This window comes from Arachis ipaensis, chromosome B1 (genome assembly GCF_059453495.1).
Source record: "Arachis ipaensis isolate K30076 ecotype BB chromosome B1, ASM5945349v1, whole genome shotgun sequence".
NCBI classification, from domain to species: Eukaryota; Viridiplantae; Streptophyta; class Magnoliopsida; order Fabales; family Fabaceae; genus Arachis; species Arachis ipaensis.
Genome location: NC_142436.1, coordinates 74,550,966 through 74,571,797, shown reverse-complemented (window position 1 = coordinate 74,571,797; position 20,832 = coordinate 74,550,966). Strand labels below are relative to the sequence as shown.

At 41.3% G+C, this 20,832-nt stretch overlaps 1 protein-coding gene across 1 annotated transcript; it reads right to left on the bottom strand.

Annotated features, from left to right (window-relative positions):
- Positions 1-1,730: 1,730 nt before the first annotated feature.
- LOC148577051 (uncharacterized) lies at positions 1,731-6,993 on the bottom strand. Its single transcript, XM_088502834.1, has 2 exons — positions 5,072-6,993; positions 1,731-1,743 (listed from the first exon to the last, which is right to left on the bottom strand). The coding sequence occupies exons 1-2, from the start codon at positions 6,991-6,993 to the stop codon at positions 1,731-1,733; spliced, it is 1,935 nt and encodes a 644-aa protein (XP_088358960.1).
- Positions 6,994-20,832: the final 13,839 nt, after the last annotated feature.

Genomic DNA, 20,832 nt, shown 5'->3' with positions numbered 1-20,832 from the left:
TGTAAATCTCAGTCAGGTGGATTCAAATGTATTAAGAGATTATAGTGTACTAAAAGATAATTAAAATAGGATAGAGATACTTATGTAATTCATTGGTGAGAGTTTCAGATAAGCGTATAAAGATGCTTTCGTTCCTCTGAACCTCTACTTTCCTGCTGTCTTCATCCAACCATTCCTACTCCTTTCCATGGCAAGCTTTATGTAGGGCATGACCGTTGTCAATGGCTACATCCCATCCTCTCTGTGAAAATGGTCCAATGCGCTGTCACTGCATGGCTAATCATCTGTCGGTTCTTGATCATACTGGAATAGGATTTACTATCCTTTTGCGTCTGTCACTACGCCCAGCACTCGCGAGTTTGAAGCTCGTCACAGCCATCCCTTCTCAGATCCTACTCGGAATACCACAGACAAGGTTTAGACTTTCCGGATCTCAAGAATGGCCATCCATGGGTTCTAACTTATACCATGAAAATTCTAATATCTCGGACTCGGTCCTCTGTATTAGATATTTAAGAGATATTCATTCTAGCTTGTTTGCATGTAGAATGGAAGTGTTTGTCAGGCACGCGTTCATAAGTGAGAATGATGATGATCGTCACATAATCATCACATTCATCATGTTCTTGGGTGCGAATGGATATATTAGAATAGGAATAAGCTTGAATTGAATAGTAAAACAGTAGTACTTTGTATTAATTCATGAGGAACAGCAGAGCTCCACACCTTAATCTATGGTGTGTAGAAACTCTACCGTTTGAAAATACACAAGTGATAATGGTCCAGGCATGGCCGAATGGCTAGCCCCCATGAAAGTCTAAGATAGCATAAAAACTAATCAAATATCCCTTACAATGATAGTAAAAAGTCCTATTTATACTAAACTAGTTACTAGAGTTTACAGAAATGAGTAAATGATGCAGAAATCCACTTCTGGGGCCCACTTGGTGTGTGCTTGGGCTGAGCATTGAGCTTTATACGTGTAGAGGTCTTTCTTAGAATTGAACGCCAGTTTGTAACCTGTTTCTGGCGTTTAACTCCACTTTACAACCTGTTTCTGGCGTTTGACTCCAGAATGCAGCATGGAACTGGCGTTCAACGCCAGCTTACATCTTCTAAACTCGAGCAAAGTATGGACTATTATATATTGCTAGAAAGCCCTGGATGTCTACTTTCCGACGCAATTGAGAGCGCGCCATTTGGAATTCTGTAGCTCTAGAAAATCTACTTTGAGTGCAGGGAGGTCATAATCCAACAGCGTCTGCAGTCCTTCTTCAACCTCTAAATCTGATTTTTGCTCAGGTCCCTCAATTTCAGCCAGAAAATACCTGAAATCACAGAAAAATACACAAACTCATAGTAAAGTCTAGAAATATGATTTTTATTTAAAAACTAATAAAAATATACTAAATCATACTGAAAACTATGTAAAAATAATGCTAAAAAGCGTTTAAATTATCCGCTCATCAGAAGGCTTTCTCTTTATCATCAACTTTTATAATCCTCTTAATTCTCTTTGTTGAGGGCTTTACTGCAGTCGAAGAAGGCTCTGCCACTAATGCTCGTTTTGTTCCTCTCCTTGCTGTTGATTTGGGAGCAGCTTTCTCCTTGCCTTTTTTGGTGGCCATCCTGAAAGGGAGAAAAGAGAAAGTATGTTAAAATGTCAAGGGGTAGAGCAAGAAAGAGAACGGGAAAGGTGGTGATCAATGCACATTAAAAATTGAATGATGTTAACACATGGTCCTGACAACATGTGGAAAATCAACAATGGAAATATAAAGACTGCATATGGAGACAATTAAATGCAAGGTGTTTATTGGCATGCAGGCAAAGGCATGAGTAGCATAGATCAAGCATTCAATGTCCAAGTTAGATTACCACAGAATTCAAACTAACAACCTGTTTGTAATAACAATTATATTAAATTAATAAGATATAAAAAAGGGTTTTGTGAAAAGCAGGCATTTAGAGTAGTAGATTAAAAGAAATTCAAAAATAGTGCACAATGCCATACGGACGTTTTCACAAACACATAGCATGCATGGTAAAGAAGCTATTGAAAGTATCAAATTGAACATGCAAGCAACTCTTTTTGAAAATAACATATAATTGCTAAACAAGTTATTAACAATCCACAAGCAAACAAAAGGAATAATAATGACCCTACTAAATATCTAACACCAATTAAAAGAAAAAGAAAGAAAAAAGAAAACATGAATGAGGAAAATAAAAAGAAAAAGAAAAGAAAAAGAAAACATAAATTAAGAAGAATAGAAAAGTAAGGAGGGGGAAGAAAAGAAAAACCTTGTTAATAGTGGTGAGAGAGAGAAAGTAGAAAGTGAGAAGGAAGGAAGGTGGAAGAAAGGGGAAGAAAATAATGAGGAGGGAAAAGAAAAAGTAGGATTTGGGGAAGAGAAAGATAAGATATTTGGCAAATTAGGATAAGCTGTGCGGTGCAAGCGACGCGGACGTGTGGGGGACGCGTTCGCGCGATTTGCGCTGAAATTAGTCGACGCGGTCGCGTCGGTCACGCGGACGCGTGACGTGTTTTGTGCCACTGGCGTGAGGGCAGCCTCGCGCTCGCACAACTCTCTGTTCAAAACTTAGTATTGCCAAAATCTAGGGTGACGCGGTCGCGTAGTCGACGCGATCGCGTGAGTGACCATTATAGGGACATGACGCGGATGCGTGAGTCATGCGTCCGCGTGGTAAGGCTTGTGTGTTTAGCACCAGTCCAGCACCACTCTAGCACAACTTTTGGTCGTGCATCCTTTCTTACGTCGATTTCCAAGTCACGCGGCCGCGTGAGTGACGCGGACGCGTGGGAGGCATGTTTCCCATGTGACGCGGACGAGTCAGCGATGCGGTCGCGTGGGGTGATTTGTGCCAAAGGCACGCCTCCAACCACGCTACTGCATGACTCTCTGTTCGAGTTATTATTCTCTCTGAGCCACCTGCGACGCTGTCGCGTCGCGGCTCTCCCTCTCTCTTCTTTTTTTTTTTAAATAAAAATATGCAAATGTAGATGCAAACTAAATGTACTAATAAAGAGAAGGGTTATTGAATAAGAAAACTAAGAATAAAGAAAAGGAACGATCATACCATGGTGGGTTGTCTCCCACCTAGCACTTTGCTTTAACGTCCGTAAGTTGGACGCTCCACTAGCTCAGTCTTCTGCTGTGAGTGGATCCTCCAAGAGGAAGATATCTAACTCCTTGTTTTTCGCCACCTTCTCACCATGATATAGCTTCAGATGATGTCCATTCACTTTGATGAGTTCAGAGCTTGAAGGGTGACTTAGGTGAAAAACTCCGTACGGCTCAGCCTTATCTACTCTATACGGACCTTCCCATCTTGATCTCAACTTACCTGGCATGAGCCTCAGTCTAGATTTGTAAAGGAGGACTAAGTCTCCAGGTTGGAACTCTTTCCTCTTGATGCGCTGATCATGTACAGCCTTCATCTTTTGCTTGTACAGCCTTGAGTTCTCATAAGCTTCCAGGCGAAGGCTTTCCAATTCTTGCAGTTGCAACTTCCTTTCAGCTCCGGCTTTCTCAAATCCCATGTTGCACTCCTTTACTGCCCAAAAGGCTTTGTGCTCTACTTCAACTGAGAGATGACAGGCTTTTCCATAAACTAAGCAGAAGGGACTCATCCCAATGGGTGTCTTGTATGCTGTTCTGTATGCCCAAAGTGCATCTTGTAGCCTGGTGTTCCAGTCTCTTCTATAAGGTTTGACTATCTTCTGCAATATGCGCTTTATCTCTCTGTTAGACACCTCGGCTTGCCCATTAGTCTGAGGATGGTAGGCTGTTGCTACTTTATGAATTATCCCATGCTTCTTCAGTAATCCTGTTAGTCTCCTGTTACAAAAATGGGTGCCTTGATCGCTCACAATTGCTCGTGGTGATCCAAAGCGACAAATAATGTGGTTTCTCACAAAGGAAACAATAGTGTTAGCATCATCAGTGCGGGTAGAAATTGCTTCCACCCATTTGGAAACATAATCTACAGCTAACAATATATAAAAATAACCATTAGGATTTGGAAATGGACCCATGAAGTCAATGCCCCAAACATCAAAAATTTCACAGAAAAGCATAATTTGTTGAGGCATTTCATCCTTCCTGGATATATTACCAAATTTTTGGCATGGGAAACACAATTTACAAAATTCAGCAGCGTCTCTAACAAGAGTAAGCCACCAGAATCCACAGTCTAAGATTTTGCTAGCTGTTCTTTGAGGGCCAAAATGTCCTCCACTCTCAGATGAGTGACAGGCCTCTAAGATGGACTGGAATTCTGATTGAAGTACACACTTTCTAATTACCTGGTCAGCACCACATCTCCATAAATATGGGTCATCCTGTATATAATATTTAGACTCGCTTTTCAGCTTGTCTCTTTGATGCTTAGTAAAGTTTGGAGGAAAAGTGCGGCTAACTAGATAATTAGCTACAGGTGCATACCAAGGGACTACCTCAGATACTGCTTACAGGTTATCAAAAGGGAAATTATCAGCTATAGGAGTGGAGTCATCCTTAATGTGCTCAAGGCGACTCAAGTGGTCTGCCACTAAGTTCTGGTTTCCACTCCTATCCTTTATTTCTAAATCAAATTCTTGTAGTAGTAGTATCCAACGTATAAGCCTTGGTTTGGATTCCTTTTTAGCTAATAAATACTTTAGAGCTGCGTGTCTGAATACACTACTACTTTAGTACCAAGTAAATAGGCTTGGAATTTATCCAGAGCAAAAACAATAGCAAGAAGCTCTTTCTCAGTGGTAGTGTAATTAGACTGAGTGGCGTCTAAAGTCTTAGACGCATAAGCAATTACAAAGGGGTCCTTACATTCACACTGAGCCAGCACTGCTCCTACTGCATGGTTGGAAGGATCGCACATGATCTCAAATGGCTGGCTCCAATCAGGTCCTCTCACAATTAGAGCTTGAGTCAGGGCAGTTTTCAGCTTATCAAACGCTTGTTTGCAATCCTCACTGAACTCGAACTCAATATCTTTCTGCAGTAATCTGGATAAGGGAAGCGCTACCTTACTAAAGTCCTTAATGAACCTCCGGTAATAACCTGCATGGCCAAGGAACGAACAGACTTTTCTCACAGAGGAGGGGTAAGGTAAACTAGAAATAACATCCACCTTTGTTGGATCTACAGAAATGCCAGTATTAGATACAACATGTCCTAGTACAATCCCTTGTTTAACCATAAAGTGACATTTTTCAAAATTCAATACAAGGTTTGTACTGACACATCTATCTAATACTCTAGATAAGCTATCCAAGCAAAGGCTAAAAGAATCACCATAAACGCTAAAATCATCCATAAAAACCTCCATACAGTCCTCAATAAGATCAGAGAAAAGACTCATCATGCACCTTTGAAAAGTAGCTGGTGCATTGCACAAGCCAAAGGACATTCTCTTATAAGCATAAGTCCCAAAAGGACAGGTAAAAGTAGTCTTTTCCTGATCTTCAGGAGCTATATGAATCTGGAAATAACCTGTGTAACCATCTAAAAAGCAATAATGCGATTTACCTGACAGGTGATCCAGCATTTGATCAATGAATGGAAGAGGATAGTGATCCTTACGGGTTGCCTGGTTTAGGCGCCTGTAATCAATGCAGACCCTCCAGGCGTTCTGTACTCTGGTTGCTATGACCTCTCCATGCTCATTCTTCACTGTAGTGACTCCAGACTTCTTGGGCACCACTTGTACTGGGCTTACCCATTCATTGTCTGAGGTAGGATAGATGATATCCGCCTCTAGTAGTCTGGTCACTTCCTTTTTGATAACCTCCAAGATAGTGGGATTCAGTCTTCTCTGGGGTTGACGAACAGGCCTAGCTCCCTCTTCTAAAAATATTCTGTGCTCACAAACTTGAGTGTCGATGCCTACTATGTTTGCCAAACTCCACCCAATTGCCTTCTTGTGCCTCCTCAGCACACTAAGTAACTCCTCTTCTCGTTGAGAAGTGAGTTCCCATGCAATGATAACTGGAAACTTCTGCTTGTCCTCAAGGTAAGCATATTTGAGGTGTGGAGGAAGGGGTTTTAATTCTAGCCTCTGCTCATGGTCAGGCTCTGGATTATCTGGAGATGGTAACAATGGTAAAGTACTTTCATTGTCCTCAGAAAGTGTCCCCACACTCGGACCTTGTCCTACGTACTTCTCTTCTAACTCCTCCTGGTGAACTTCAGCTATGGTTTCATCTATGATGTCACACTGGAGGATAGAATGATCTTCTGGTGGGTGCTTCATAACTCCATTCAGATTGAAGCTTACTACTCGGCCGTCTATTTCAAAAGAGTATGTTCCTGAAAAAGCATCCAATTTGAACTTCGAGGTCTTCAGGAATGGTCTTCCGAGTAGGATTGACGATGGCTTCTCTGAGTCATTTTGGGACATCTCTAGGATATAAAAATCAATGGCGAATGTGAGCCCCTTAATGCCCACTAATACATCTTCAGCAACTCCAGCCACTGTAATAATGCTTTTATCTGCTAACACAAAATGAGCTGCCGACCTTTTTAAGGGAGGGAGCCTCAAAATATCATATATAGATAAAGGCATTATACTCACACATGCTCCTAAATCACACATGCAGTTAGAAAATACTACACCACCAATAGTACAATTAACCATACATGGACCTGGATCACTACACTTTTCAGGTATACCTCCCATTAAAGCAGATATAGAACTACCTAAAGGAATAGTCTCTAATTCATTAATTTTGTCTTTATGTATACATAAATCTTTTAGAAACTTTGCGTATTTAGGTACCTGTTGAATAACATAAAAAAGGGGAACAGTTACCTCAACCTTTTTGAATATTTCTACCATTTTGGGATCAGGTTCCAACTGCTTCATGGGCTTCCTTGCAAGTTGTGGAAAGAGAATAGGAATGGCGTTTTCTACAATGTCTGCGCCCTTTGGTGATTCTTCCTGTGATTGAGCTTCTTCTTCTTCAGCCATTTCCTGTATGTCCTCTTCCTCCTCAACATCTTCTATTTCCACTACCTCTTCAGCTGAGGCGTGTTCTGGTGGGCTTGGCTCCTCCTGATTCCTCTCTTGCAATGTGGTTCCGGACCTTAGGGTGATGGCATTAATGCCACCCTTTGGATTGGGTAATGGTTGAGAGGGGATTCCACTGGAGCTCAAAGGCTGGTTATTGGAGTTATTCATTGATCCAATCTGTGAGACAAGAGCTTGCAAGGTAGAGTTTAGACCATTTAGAGTAGAAGTAAGGTTATTTTCCATGTCCTGTTGTCTACGATCAATAGATTGTAGTAACTCATCATTAGAAGATGAAGAAGGACAAGTGATCTGAGAGGTTTACTGTTGGTTGTGCTGTGATCCTTGGAATTGCCTCAGGTGAGGTGCTCTGTAAGGCTGGTTTTGGTTCTACTGCCTGTTGTTGTTATTATTCCACCTCTGATTTCCCTGATTGTCTCTGTCTCCTCTGTTATTATTGTCCCTCCAATTCTTGTTAGAATTATCTCTCTAATTCTGGTTAGAATTGTCCTACCATCCATGGCTGTAACTGCCACCTTGATTGTACCCTTGGTTGGGACGGTCATAGAAGTTATGAGTGGCTGCCACGGTGTTGTCTTCCTACTAGAGCTGCGGACATTCATCAGTATAATAGCTATAATTAGCACAGATTCTGCAAACTCTCTGTGGGACTAACTGTTGGCTTTGCTGTGGTGGAGAAGGTTGAGCTTGCTGAACTTGTTGTTGATTCAATTGCATCTGCTTCAGTAAGTTGGTCATTTCACAGATACTCTGAGTTAGAGCAACAGTCTCTCTGCTAGAGGATACTTCTGCAATAGCTTTTGAACGGCCTTGTTTCTGCTTGTGATTCCGAGTAGATTTAGCTAAGTCGCTGATCAATTGCCATGCCTCATCAGTGGTCTTGTACTTTTTCATAGACCCATTGCTAGCACTTTCCAATGTGGTCTTATCTTGGGGCCTCATGCCCTGTGTGACGTAGCCGAGCAACACTATCTTGTCAATCATATGGTGGCGACATGCTTCCAGAATATTGTTGAAGCACTCCCAGTATTCACAGAGAGTCTCGGATTCGTCCTGAACAATCATGGAAATGTCTTTCCTTAGTTTGTCAGTAACTTCAGCTGGGAAGAATTTTTCCAAAATTTCTCTTCTGAGCGTATTCCAGTCAGAAACAGTTGCTGCGGGTTGAGTGTAGTACCACTCTCTCGCCTTTTCCTCAAGAGAGAATGGGAAGGCTTTTAACAAAATTGAAGTTTCATCTGCACCATCACGCCTGACAGTAGAACAGGCTGCTTGGAAATCTCTCAGGTGCTTGATAGACTCTTGAGCAGGTAAGCCATGAAACTTAGGCATCAAATTGAGCAATGCAGTCTTTATTTCAAAGTCTGTAGCAACTGCTGGGTGATGCGCTTGAAATGGTTGCATTGTAAAATTAGTGGCTCCAGCCTCCTGGATAGTAATTCTCCTAGGTGCTGCCATGTCACCTACACGTAAATCAACCGAATCAGTAGAAAGGGAGCTTGTTTCTTCCTCAAGTGACGTTTTAGATTCGCCCTCAGAGAGGACTAACCGACTCCGAGCTTGCCTTATTCGTGAGATAGTTCTATCAATCTCAGGATCAAATACTGGTAAGCTTGGATCAGGAAGTGAACGCGTCATTTAACGAAAGAAACATGTAGCTCATAGTAGCAAAAATAAAATAAAATGCAAATAAAAAAATTCCAAACAATAACTTAGCACTCTATTGCAACTCCCCGGCAACGGCGCCAAAAATTGACGTGGCGGAAATTGGCAAATTAAGAAATTATTATAAGAGATACGTTGCAAGTACAGTTCTTAACCAACCGAAAATCTGTTTATCAATTTAGAAGGGTTGTCACAAAATTAAAATTAAAATTAAAATACTGGGAGTATGAATCCCAGGTCATCTCCCAACGAGTTGCAGAAAGATGTGCTATTTTATTAATCAGACGTTTTCAAAAATGGGTTGAGTTGATAAACAGGAAATTAAATCAGAGAAATTATGTAATTTTAATAAAAACCTTGACTGGGAGTAGATTAGTTGGAAGCCATATTCTTGTTGGAGTACTCTCAAGATTAATTGATAATTGAAGGTTGTTCTGCTTAGTTACCCTTTACCAGGTAGAGGAAAGTCAAGCAAGTTGGAAAGCTATTTCTAATCACAAGTCCTAATCTTCTCCCTTGAGAAGGACTAGTGTCAGTGATTAGAGGGCGATCCAACAATAAACCCAATTACAATTTTTCTCTTGAGTAACCCAACTCAAGGTTTCCTTTCAATCATCTCCCAATCAAGTTATGGAACTACTCGCTCATTATGAATGTAAATTTCACAAAATAAGGAAGAGAAATACTGAAAGACATAATAAATAATAATCAAAAGGATCAATTAAAATAAAAATAATTCTTTTATAAATAAATTCTAGAAATAATCCAAGAGTAACTCTGAGTAAATAAAGGACATGAAAGAGTAAGTGACAAGTAAGGAAACAAACTAGAATGACGAAGTCTTGACGGAGGCAATAACTCTTCTCAATGTTCCAATCCAAAAAGCAATAAAATCAAATCCTAAGAACTATCAATGTGTAGGGAGAAAACCTAGAGGAGAGGTAAAATCATATCTAAAACTAAAATTATGCGGAATGGATGTTGTCTTCTGTCTCTGCATTTTCTCTGGCTCTAATTTGCTTTTCTGGGCCGAAAACTAGGTCAAAACAGGGCCCAAAATCACCCCCAGCGAATTCTGCAGATTCTGTAGATCGCGCATGTCACGCGATCGCGTCATCCAGGCGTTCGCGTCATCCAGCGTTTTGCCTTACCACGCGTGTACATCATCCACGCCTTCGCGTCACTGGTGCAGTTTCCAATCCACGCGGTCGCGTGAGCCATGCGTCCGCGTCACTGCAATTTCCTCTATATCGCGCGGTCGCATGAGCCATGCGCCCGCGTCACTTCTCGCTGGTCATCTCCTTAATTTCTTGTGTTCCTTCCATTTTTGCAAGCTTCTTTTCTAATCTCCAAGTCATTCATGCCCTATAAAACCTGAAACACTTAACACACAGATCACGGCATCGAATGGAATAAAGGAGAATTAAAATACAAAATTAAAAGTCTCTAAGAAGCAAGTTTTCAACCATAAAGTATTTTTAGGAAGGAATTATAAATGCATGCTTATTTAATAAATAAGTGGGTAAAGATTTGATAAAACCACACAATTAAATACAATATAAACCATAAAATAATGGTTTATTAGTCCCGCTACACACAACCTTTGGAAAAGGGAACCAATCCAAAACACTCAAAATAGACTACATCGTGGTCGACGTGAGTTCAGCCTACAACGCCCTAATAGGTCGGACAACATTAAATCAACTCGGCGCAATAGTTTCAACTCCATATCTATGCATGAAATTCTCAACTGTAGAAGGGATAGCTACGATAAAAGCAGATTAGAAGATAGCACGCCGCTATTATAACGAAAGTCTAAACCTCAGAGGCAGAGGAGAAGAATTCCACACAATCGAACTTGGTGGAGTTCAGAGGCGATAAGAACTCCGTCCACAACCTGAAGGTAAAGTAGAGAAAGTCCTGATCGGAGACATCCCGGACAAAACAACCAATATTGGCACGATTCTAAAAGGAGACATAAAAGAATCACTCGTACATTTCTTACGAGAAAACGCCGATCTCTTTGCGTGGAAGGCTGCAAACATGCCAGGCATAGACCCCGAGTTAATGTGTCATAAGCTAGCAGTCTCCCCTGGATCTCGGCCAGTACAACAGAGGCGTAGAAAGCTCAGACCCGAACGATCCCAAGCTGTGGAAGAGCAGGTACAAGCCCTACTGGAAGCAGGATTCATAAGAGAAGTCAAGTACCCAGTATGGTTAGCCAACGTCGTCTTGGTGAAAAAATCAAACGGGAAGTGGCGAATGTGTACTGACTATACTGATCTCAACAAAGCCTGCCCAAAAGACCCTTATCCACTCCCAAGTATCGACGCCCTAGTAGATGCCTCCTTCGGATATAAATACCTCTCGTTTATGGATGCATATTCTGGATACGATCAAATCCCAATGCATCCACCCGATCAAGAAAAAACCTCGTTCTTAACACCAAAAGCAAACTACTGCTACATTGTGATGCCTTTTGGTCTCAAAATGCGGGAGCTACTTATCAAAGGCTAATGAATAAAGTCTTTTCGGATCATATCAGAAAAGTCATGGAAGTCTATGTGGACGACATGTTGATAAAGACACAAAATGAAGAGACATTATTGTCCGACCTGGTCCAAGTGTTCGACACTATAAGGAAGCATGGCATGTGACTCAATCCTGCAAAATGCACCTTTGCAGTAGAAGCTGGAAAGTTCTTAGGTTTTATACTCACACAAAGAGGAATTGAAGCAAATCCAGATAAATGCCAGGCCATATTCAACATGGAGAGCCCAACTTGTGTCAAAGAGGTACAACAACTCAACGGGAGATTGGCAGCCTTGTCCAGATTCCTAGTGGGATCAGCGATAAGATCTCTTCCCTTCTATGCTACTCTAAGGAAAGGAAAGAGGTTTGAATGGACAACAGAGTGCGAACAAGCCTTCCAAGATTTCAAAAGATTTCTAGGACAGCCACCTATCCTATCTCGGCCACGAGAAAGAGAACCACTCATATTATACCTCGCGGTAGGAAGTCGAGCAGTAGCCTCAGCACTAGTTCGAGAAGACGACAGAGGGAAACAACCCGTATACTTCATCAGTAAAGCATTACAAGGATCCGAGCTGAACTACCAAAAAATAGAAAAATTTGCCTATGTTCTCACACTAACATCTCGACGACTTCGCCCGTACTTCCAAGCTCACACCATTAAGGTTCGGACCAACCAGCCCATAAAAGGAATATTGCAGAAAATAGATCTAGCGGGCAGAATCTTACAATGGGCAGTCGAGTTGTCTGAGTTCGACCTTCAATACGAAGCTCGGACAGCCATCAAATCACAATAGTTAGCCGACTTTATTGCAGAATTTACAGACACTCCAGAAACCCCCATAGAATGGAATTTCTACGTGGACGGTTCCTCGAATAAGACTGGAAGCGGCGCAGATGTGATAATTGAAAGTAATCAAGGAACCCAAATCGAACTCTCTCTCAAATTTGGGTTCCCTGCCTCAAATAACCAGGCGGAATATGAGGCACTACTAGCTGGTTTAAAGCTGGCTAAAGAAGTCGGAGCTCAAAGACTCATTATCTTCAGCGACTCACAAGTGATCACTTCACAAATAACAGGGAGCTACCAAGCTAAGGACCCCACTATGAAAAAATACCTGGGTAAAACCAGGGAACAGCTCGGACAACTCCGGGAATATGAGATCCATCACATACCCCGCGAACAGAATGCCCGAGCTGATGCACCCTCAAAACTAGCCAGCACCAAACCAGGAGGCAACAATAGAAGCCTCATCCAGAAAATACTACAGAACCCGTCAATCTCGGAAGAGGAAAAAGTCCTAGCCATAACAGGTCTAGATCAATGATGGATGACTCCTATAATTAACTACCTCAAAACAGAAACACTTCCTATAGATGAGAAGGAGGCAAAAAGGTTAAAACGGGAGTCACAGTACTACACTATCATAAATAATACTCTATACAAAAGAGGAATCTCAATACCATTGTTAAAATGTGTACCGACTTCCAATACAAAGGAAGTTCTAGAAGAAATACACAGTGGCATCTGTGGCAATCATCTCGGAGCACAAGCACTCACCAAAAAAGTACTTCGGGTAGGATTTTATTGGCCAACTCTACAAAAGGAGGCCACAGAGTTCGTAAAGACATGTCCACCATGTCAAAAACATGCCAACTTTCACATCGCCCCGCCAGAGGAGCTCATCAGTGTAACCTCACCTTGGCCACTTACAAAATGGGGACTCGACCTTCTCGGACCCTTTCCTCATGGATTGGGACAAGTTAAATTCCTCATAGTAGGGGTAGACTATTTCACAAAGTGGATCGAGGCAGAACCCCTAGCTAACGCCACTGCTCAAAGAAGTCAAAAGTTCCTATATAGGAACATTGTCACAAGGTTCGGGGTCCCATACTCCATCACCACAGACAATGGCACCCAATTCATAGATACAGGCTTCAGAAAATTAGTAGCCGACTTGAACATAAAGCACCAGTTCACTTCCGTCGAACATCCCCAAGCCAATGGACAAGCCAAAGCTGCCAACAAAGTCATATTGGCTGGGCTGAAATGGAGATTACAAGACGCAAAGGGAGCTTGGGCCGAAGAACTCCCACAAGTCCTATGGGCATATCGAACAACGCCACATTTTACCACAAAGGAATCACCCTTCCGATTAGCATACGAAATGGAGGCAATGATCCCAGTAGAGATCGAGGAAGGGTCGCCTAGAGTGGTTCATTACAATGAAGAAGCCAACTCCAAATTTCAAAGGGAAGAGCTCGACCTACTTCCTAAAATCCAAGAAAGAGCTCGGATCAGGGAAGAGGCACTAGAACGTCGAATGGCTTCCAGATATAATCAAAAAGGTAGTTCCAAGAGGTTTCGCTGAGAATGGTCTCATCCTAATCCGAAATGATATCGGAACAACTCGACCCGGAGAAGGAAAGCTGGTAGCAAACTGGAAAGGACCCTACCGAGTCATAGAAGTACTTGGGAAGGGCTACTACAGACTATCCGAACTTGACGGACGTGGTGGTTTTCATAGATGACATCTTGGTTTACTCTAAGATGGCAAAAGAACATGAGGAGCACTTGAGGATTGTGCTACAAATTCTAAAGGAGCGAAAGTTGTACGCTAAGTTGTCAAAGTGCGAGTTCTGGAAGGAGGAAGTAAAGTTCTTAGGCCACATGGTAAGTAAAGGAGGAATAGCTGTAGATCCTTCTAAGGTAGAAGCGGTGATGGAATGGGAAAGACCGATGACTGTGACGGAAGTCAGGAGCTTTTTGGGTTTAGCCGGATATTATTGGAGATTTATCGAAAGATTTTCCCGGATTACACTACCAATGACAAAGTTGACAAGGAAAGAAGTGCCATTCGTGTGGACGTCGGAGTGCGAAGAGAGTTTTCAGACTTTAAAGCATAGATTAACTTCAGAACCGCATGAACCGTTTGAAGTATATTGCGATGTATCACTGAAAGGTTTGGGTTGCGTGTTGATGCAACATCGGAATGTGGTGGCCTACGCATCGCGTCAGCTGAGACCGCATGAGATGAATTACTCTACACATGACTTGGAATTAGCGGCGATTGTATTTGCATTGATGATTTGGAGACACCACTTGTACGGAGTAAGGTTTAGCGTCTTTTCTGATCATAAGAGTCTCAAGTATATCTTTGATCAGAAGAAGCTAAATATGCGCCAGAGAAGGTGGATGGAATTGCTTAAAGATTATGATTTCAAGTTGAGTTATCACCCTGGAAAGGGGAACGTGGTAGCAGACGCTCTGAGTCAGAAATCTTTAACAATTGCTTGGATGAGAATCAAGGAAGAGGAGCTAGTAGATAAGTTTGTGGATCTTAAGCTGGATATTGGTGAAGTTGCCGGGAGAGCTTGTTTGAACCAGCTACAAATCTCAAGCACGTTTAAATCAGAAATACAAAGGGCTCAGCAAGATGAGCAGAAGCTTCAACAATTGTTTCAACCAGTTGGTGGTAAGAGGCGCGAAGAATTCACTAAGGATGATGAAGGGTTATGGAGATACAAGGGAAGAATTTGCATACCGGATGTTGGGAGTTTGAGACAAGATTTGTTGTCAGAAGCTCACAACAGTGGGTTTTCCATTCATCTTGGAAGCACGAAGATGTATTATGACTTGAAGAGGATGTTCTAGTGGCCTGGGATGAAAGGTGATGTAGCAACCATAGTATCCAAGTGTTTAACTTGCCAGAAGGTAAAGATAGAGCACTAAAAATCGTCAGGAATGCTACAACCACTTGAGATTCCTCAGTGGAAGTGGGAAGGAATTGGTATGGATTTTATGACCGGTTTACCGAGGACTAGGTCGGGATTTGATGCGATTTGGGTGATCATGGATCGCTTAACCAAATCCACTCATTTTCTGCCTATCCGAGTAAACTGTTCTATGGATGAGTTGGCAAGATTGTACATCAAAGAGATAGTAAGATTGCACGGTGTGCCGTCAAGTATAGTATCAGACCATGATCCCCGATTCACATCAAGATTTTTGGGGAGTTTTTCAAAGAGCTTTCGATACGAAGCTATGTCTCAGCACCGCATATCATCCGCAGACAGATGGACAATCAGAAAGGACTATTCAGATGTTGGAAGATATGCTAAGAGCATGTGTGTTGGATCAACCCGGCAGTTGGGATCGTTACATGTCGTTGGTGGAGTTTGCATATAACAACAGTTTTCATGCGAGCATTGGGATGGCTCCGTATGAGGCTTTATATGGATAGAAGTACCAGTCTCTACTTTGTTGGTATGAATCTGGTGAAGCAAGTGTTTTGGGTCCAGATGTGGTAGCAGAGACTACTGAGAAGATTAAGAGAATACGCGAAAGGATTTTGACTGCTCAGAGCCGACAAAAGAGTTATGTGGATCAGAGAAGGAAACCGTTAGAGTTTGAAGTAGGAGAACACGTATTCTTTAGGGTTACACCGACAACTGGGATTGAAAGAGCAATCAAGACTAAGAAGTTGAACCCAGGATACATAGGACCATTTGAGATTCTAAAGAGATTCGGGCCGGTGGCGTATCAAGTCGCTTTGCCACCTCATCTGTCTAACTTGCATTACGTATTGCACGTGTCACAGCTCCGTAAGTACACGTCGGATGTAGCTCATGTGTTGGAGCCTGAGTCGGTTGAGTTGAAATAGAACTTGACTTTCCAAGTGACACCAGTGAGGATCGATGATAGTAGTGTGAAGAAGCTGCGAGGAAAGAATGTCCCATTGGTTAAAGTTGCGTGGGAGCGAGCCGGAGTAGAAGAGCATACTTGGGAATTAGAGTCTGAGATGCGAAAGGATTATCCCGAGCTTTTCTCAGGTAATTCAAATTTTGAGGGTCAAATTTTCTTATTTAGTGGAGAGAATGTAAGAATCGCGACTAATCAACCGGTTAATTAAGTGATTAATTATCCAAATTAGATTCCGAAAAGTTAGAGAGAGAAATTGAGGATTTAAAGGTGATTTTCGGACTCAGTAGGTCTTTCTGAGTCAGAAAATGTGCTTTCTGTGAAAAACCGTAAAAAACTACAAACCGGCAGTTGAACCGGTTAAACCGGTTCAAATATGCCTGGTACCGCATGGGAAAAAGTGAAAACCGGCAAAAACATTAGAAAAGATGTTAGAAATGGAAAACCGGGTGTTAATTTTAAAGGTTTGGCCCGAAGTTAGGCCAAATGGGCTAAAAACACTAATAGGTTGGACTGGGCCCAAGTTGAGCCCAAGCCCAACATATAAAAGGTTCATTAATGAACCCATTTCAACATAACACACAAACAAACAAACTCACACATGTTGAGAAGAAGGGAGAAACCCATGGTTACTATTCATTGTCAACTTCCAAAGCTCATATCTTGAGCTAGAGAGCTCCGATCGCCGCACCGTTTGCGGCTACGCGTTCCTTGTGAAGAGCTCTACAAAACCAATATAAGAAACTGGTAAGGAAAGCTCGAATCCCTCCTAGTTTCGCTCCTCAAAATTTCGGGTATATAGGGTTTTTTATTAAATGATTTTTTGTGATTCTTGGTGTTTAGGTTTGCTCTAATCCTTGCTTAGCCTTGGATTCTTTCTAGTAAATCTATGGGAGGAGGTAAGAGCCACTAAGCCCTTGTGAATTTATGTGTAATTGGAACCCTAGGTTGATTTGAGGTGATTTATATGTATATAGTTTGATTATTGTGGCTTTGGGAGCTCTTGGAACTTATTTGTGCTTATTGGAGTGAAATTGAAAGCTTGGACTTTGGTTGGAAACTTATTTGTGCTAAGTTGAATTTGGGTGCAAAAAGGAAAATCGGCCAAGGTATGGTTTTTGTTTCCTCTATGTAGTATATAATATTCATGGACACATAGGCTAGTGACCAATAAGATAGGTTGAACTAAAATGATGGTTGGTGTGTTATATGATGATGAATTGATGATTTTTGAGTTGATTGTGATGAGATTTAATGATGTGTTGATGTTGAATGATTGTATGGATTGGAAGTTAGTTCCTTATGATGATTGTAGTATGATGACTTATAAAATTGTGAGTGTGATGGTGATTTGGATCATAAAGTGTTATATGGTTGATTGTTGGAATTAAAAGTAATGAAATGAGAAAGAGAATGTGGTAAGGTTGGTGTATTATGATACAATAGGTACATTTTGATGACAAAATGGAGTTTTGGAATGGTATGGTTAGGGTTGGAATGTGTATGGTAATAAATTGTGTAAGTTGTGAAGTTTGGTAAAATTGAGTTTTTGGTGAATTTTTCTTGATCATAACTTTTGCCTCGATTTTCGAAATTGATTGAAATTTATTTATAATTAAAGATCTTTAAAAACCCTTTAATTTGATATAAAGTTTGTAAAAATTAGAATTTTGTAAAGGAAGTTATGATCCTTCAAAGTTGATGTTAAAAATCTGAAATTTTGCAAAGTTGCAGAATTTCATGATTTTTGATGTGTGCGGACGCACACGTCTGTGTGCACGCACAGGCAGAGAAGTGCATTCTGTTCGCAGCGCCAGCACAGCTTGTGCGCACACACATCTAAGGAAAAACTTCAACCTGTGCGGACGCACACGTCGGGAAGGTGAGTCTATTGGGGGCGTTGGCACAGGTTGTGCGAGTGCACAGATCTTTGTAAAAATTGACACCTGTGCGTACGCACACCCCTGTGCGTACGCACACATTTCAAAACTCTCAGGAGTGTGCGCACGCACAGACCCTTGTGCAGCCGCACACGTGCTGTTTCTCAAAATTTTAATTGTTTTCAACTATTCTACCTTCCCAACATGGTTGTAAGCTTCTAAAACACCATTTTTAAAACTTATCGGCTTAATTTTGAGTATTGGAATATGGGATGTAACGTAAGGTTTCTAGAACACAGTTTTATGATAAATTAGAAAACGGAGGCTTAGGTTTCTGGCGTGCTGAGAATGATTTGATGTTGGGTGGAGGATGAGTGATATATGAGATAAAGAATGATGAACTGTGGGCCTTGGAAACTGAGTTATGAAAGGGACAATGGTTGAGATGAGTCGAGGACTCAGATTGAGACGATGGATCTCTGTATACTGAAAATGTTTTCTGAAAACCACTGAAAGATTGTTTTTACTGAGAATGTGAGACGCTATGCGCCTGACGATCGGATTTTTGACGGTTTAGAATTTCACAAATGAAATCTCGTTGAAGTATAGTCTCTAAACCAACAATAATCCTTTCATGCAAAAATTTGTTTGTCACAAGTACAAACCCCTAAAATCTATAAACCGAAGTATTTAAACCTCGGGTCGTCTCTCAAAGGACTTGCAGGGTAGTGTTCTTGTTATTGGTTATGGACTTGCTTATTTTGGGGTTTTGGATGAGGAATGTGAATAGCAAATGGTAGGAAAACTTTATTCACAAAATGGTCTTGGCAAGGTTTGGTTGTCAAGGATCTTCATCATTATCACTAGCCACAAGTATGGTAGTTGCAAGGATTAATCCCACTTAGTCATCCTTAAATCGATTAACAAAGGAAAGTCAAGTGAGTTATATCAATCCTAGTCCATAAGTCCTAACTTTCCACTAATTGGATTAATGAAGGCTAGAGTTAATGGCTATCAACTATCAATCAATTGGATACTAGTGACTCAAGAAATCCTAAGTTACCTTCTCAAGCCAAGAACATAAAATTCTAGTCTAACATTCTTCCAAGCATTTAATCAAACACTTGGAAGGCACAAGAGAAAAGTATAGTCAATCACAACAAGAATGAATTCTAACTACAATTGAATGTAAAGAATTAACAACAACAATCAAGGAAATCACAATTATCATGAATTACCTCAAATTGCATTATTGAAAGAAAATAAAGAGAACAAGAGTATCTCAATTACAAAACCTAGAAACAAAATAAGAGAAATTACAACAAGAGAATAGGGATAGAGAGAAGAACCAAAATGTAGCAATCATCAATTGAAGGTAGAAGTAGAAGGAGACTTGAATTAAACCTAGAACTATGAGATCCTAATCTAACCCTAATTCCTAATCCTAATTCTAGAGAGAAGGGAGAGCTTCTCTCTCTAACTCTAACTACAAAGCTAAACTAAACTAATTGGTAACTAACATATGTTTCCCTCTTCATTCCTTGGGTTAAATAGCATCAGAAATGAGTTGGATTGGGCCCACAAGGCTTTAGAATTCGTTGGCCACGTTTTGCTTTAAGTGAACTAGGTGGCAGCAACGGCGCGTGCGCGTACTTTGCGCTTGCGCGCCACCATAAGTGTAGCAACTATGGAAAATCTTATATCGTTTTGAAGCCCCGGATGTTAGCTTTCCAACCCAACTGGAACCGCATCAATTGGACCTCTGTAGCTCAAGTTATGGTCATTTAAGTGCAAAGAGGTCGGCTTGACAGCTTTCCGGTTCTTTCATTTCTTCATGAGTTCTCCACCTTTTCATGCTTCTTTCTTCATTCCCTTGATCCAATCTTTGCCTTCTAAATCTGAAATCACTTAGCAAACATATCAAGGCATCTAATGGAATTAAGGAGAATTAAATTTAGCTATTTTAAGACCTAAAAAAGCATGTTTTCACTCTTAAGCACAATTAAAGGAGAATATACAAAACCATGCTATTTCATTGAATAAATGTGGGTAAAGGGTGATAAAACCCCTAAATTCAATACAAGATAAACCGTCAAATTGGGGTTTGTCAGCGCCCGGTAGGGACGGCGGTTGGATTCCGCCTGTCGAGGTAGCGGCGGTGGCGTAAGGGCTGTGGTTCGTCCCACTTGCGTTGAGATGTGAGGTCTGTGGCAAGAGTATCCTGCTCGAATCCCTTCGGACCTATAAAGCGTGTAGGCGCCGGTACCTGGACAGTGATCCGGGCACTATATCTTGGGAATTCCCATATGAGTAATCTGAAGGGCGACGTCTCCATGGAGATGTGTCGGGTTGGCAGTTGAACCAACAATGTGATATCACAGCCAGTAGGGCAGGCATTCATCATATGCATTTTCTACTTGTTTGTTTGCTTTGCCGTCTTATAATTGTATGCCTAATTGAATAACATGTCTATTTGCTTACTTGATCTACTTGCCTTGTATGCGTTTACTTGTGAATTACTTGCATTGTATATTGCCTATGTTTTCTACTGGGATTGAGGAGGTTCGGAAGGCGGTGGCGATGGGATCGCATGGAGGATAGGTTGGTGAAGGCTGTGGGACAGCAGTGTATGGTTAGAGTAGAAATCCCTTAAGATAGATTACCCTGTTTATCTTGTGATGAGGTTTATATTATGCTTGCTTGTTTTATAATGCCTTAAGCTTGAATCTTGTGATGGATATGGAGCTTAGGATTTCCTTTGGCTTCCCGGGGTCTTATATTCTACATCACTGGGCACTATTACCATACTAAGAACCTCCGGTTCTCATACCATATCTTTGTTGTGTTTTTCAGATGCAGGTCGCAACCCACCCCGGTGAGTTGCTTTGGATGGTGACAGGAGCGTAGGATCTTGGTTTCCTTTGGAGTCTTTTGGTTTATTTTATTTATACATCTCTCTTTTGTATTTTGTTTTGCCTAGATGCATGTTTATGAGAGAAA

Excerpts from the sequence above, each read along its gene's own strand:
- LOC148577051 (XM_088502834.1), bottom strand. The coding sequence starts at position 6,993 with ATGGCTGAAGAAGAAGAAGCTCAATCACAGGAAGAATCACCAAAGGGC.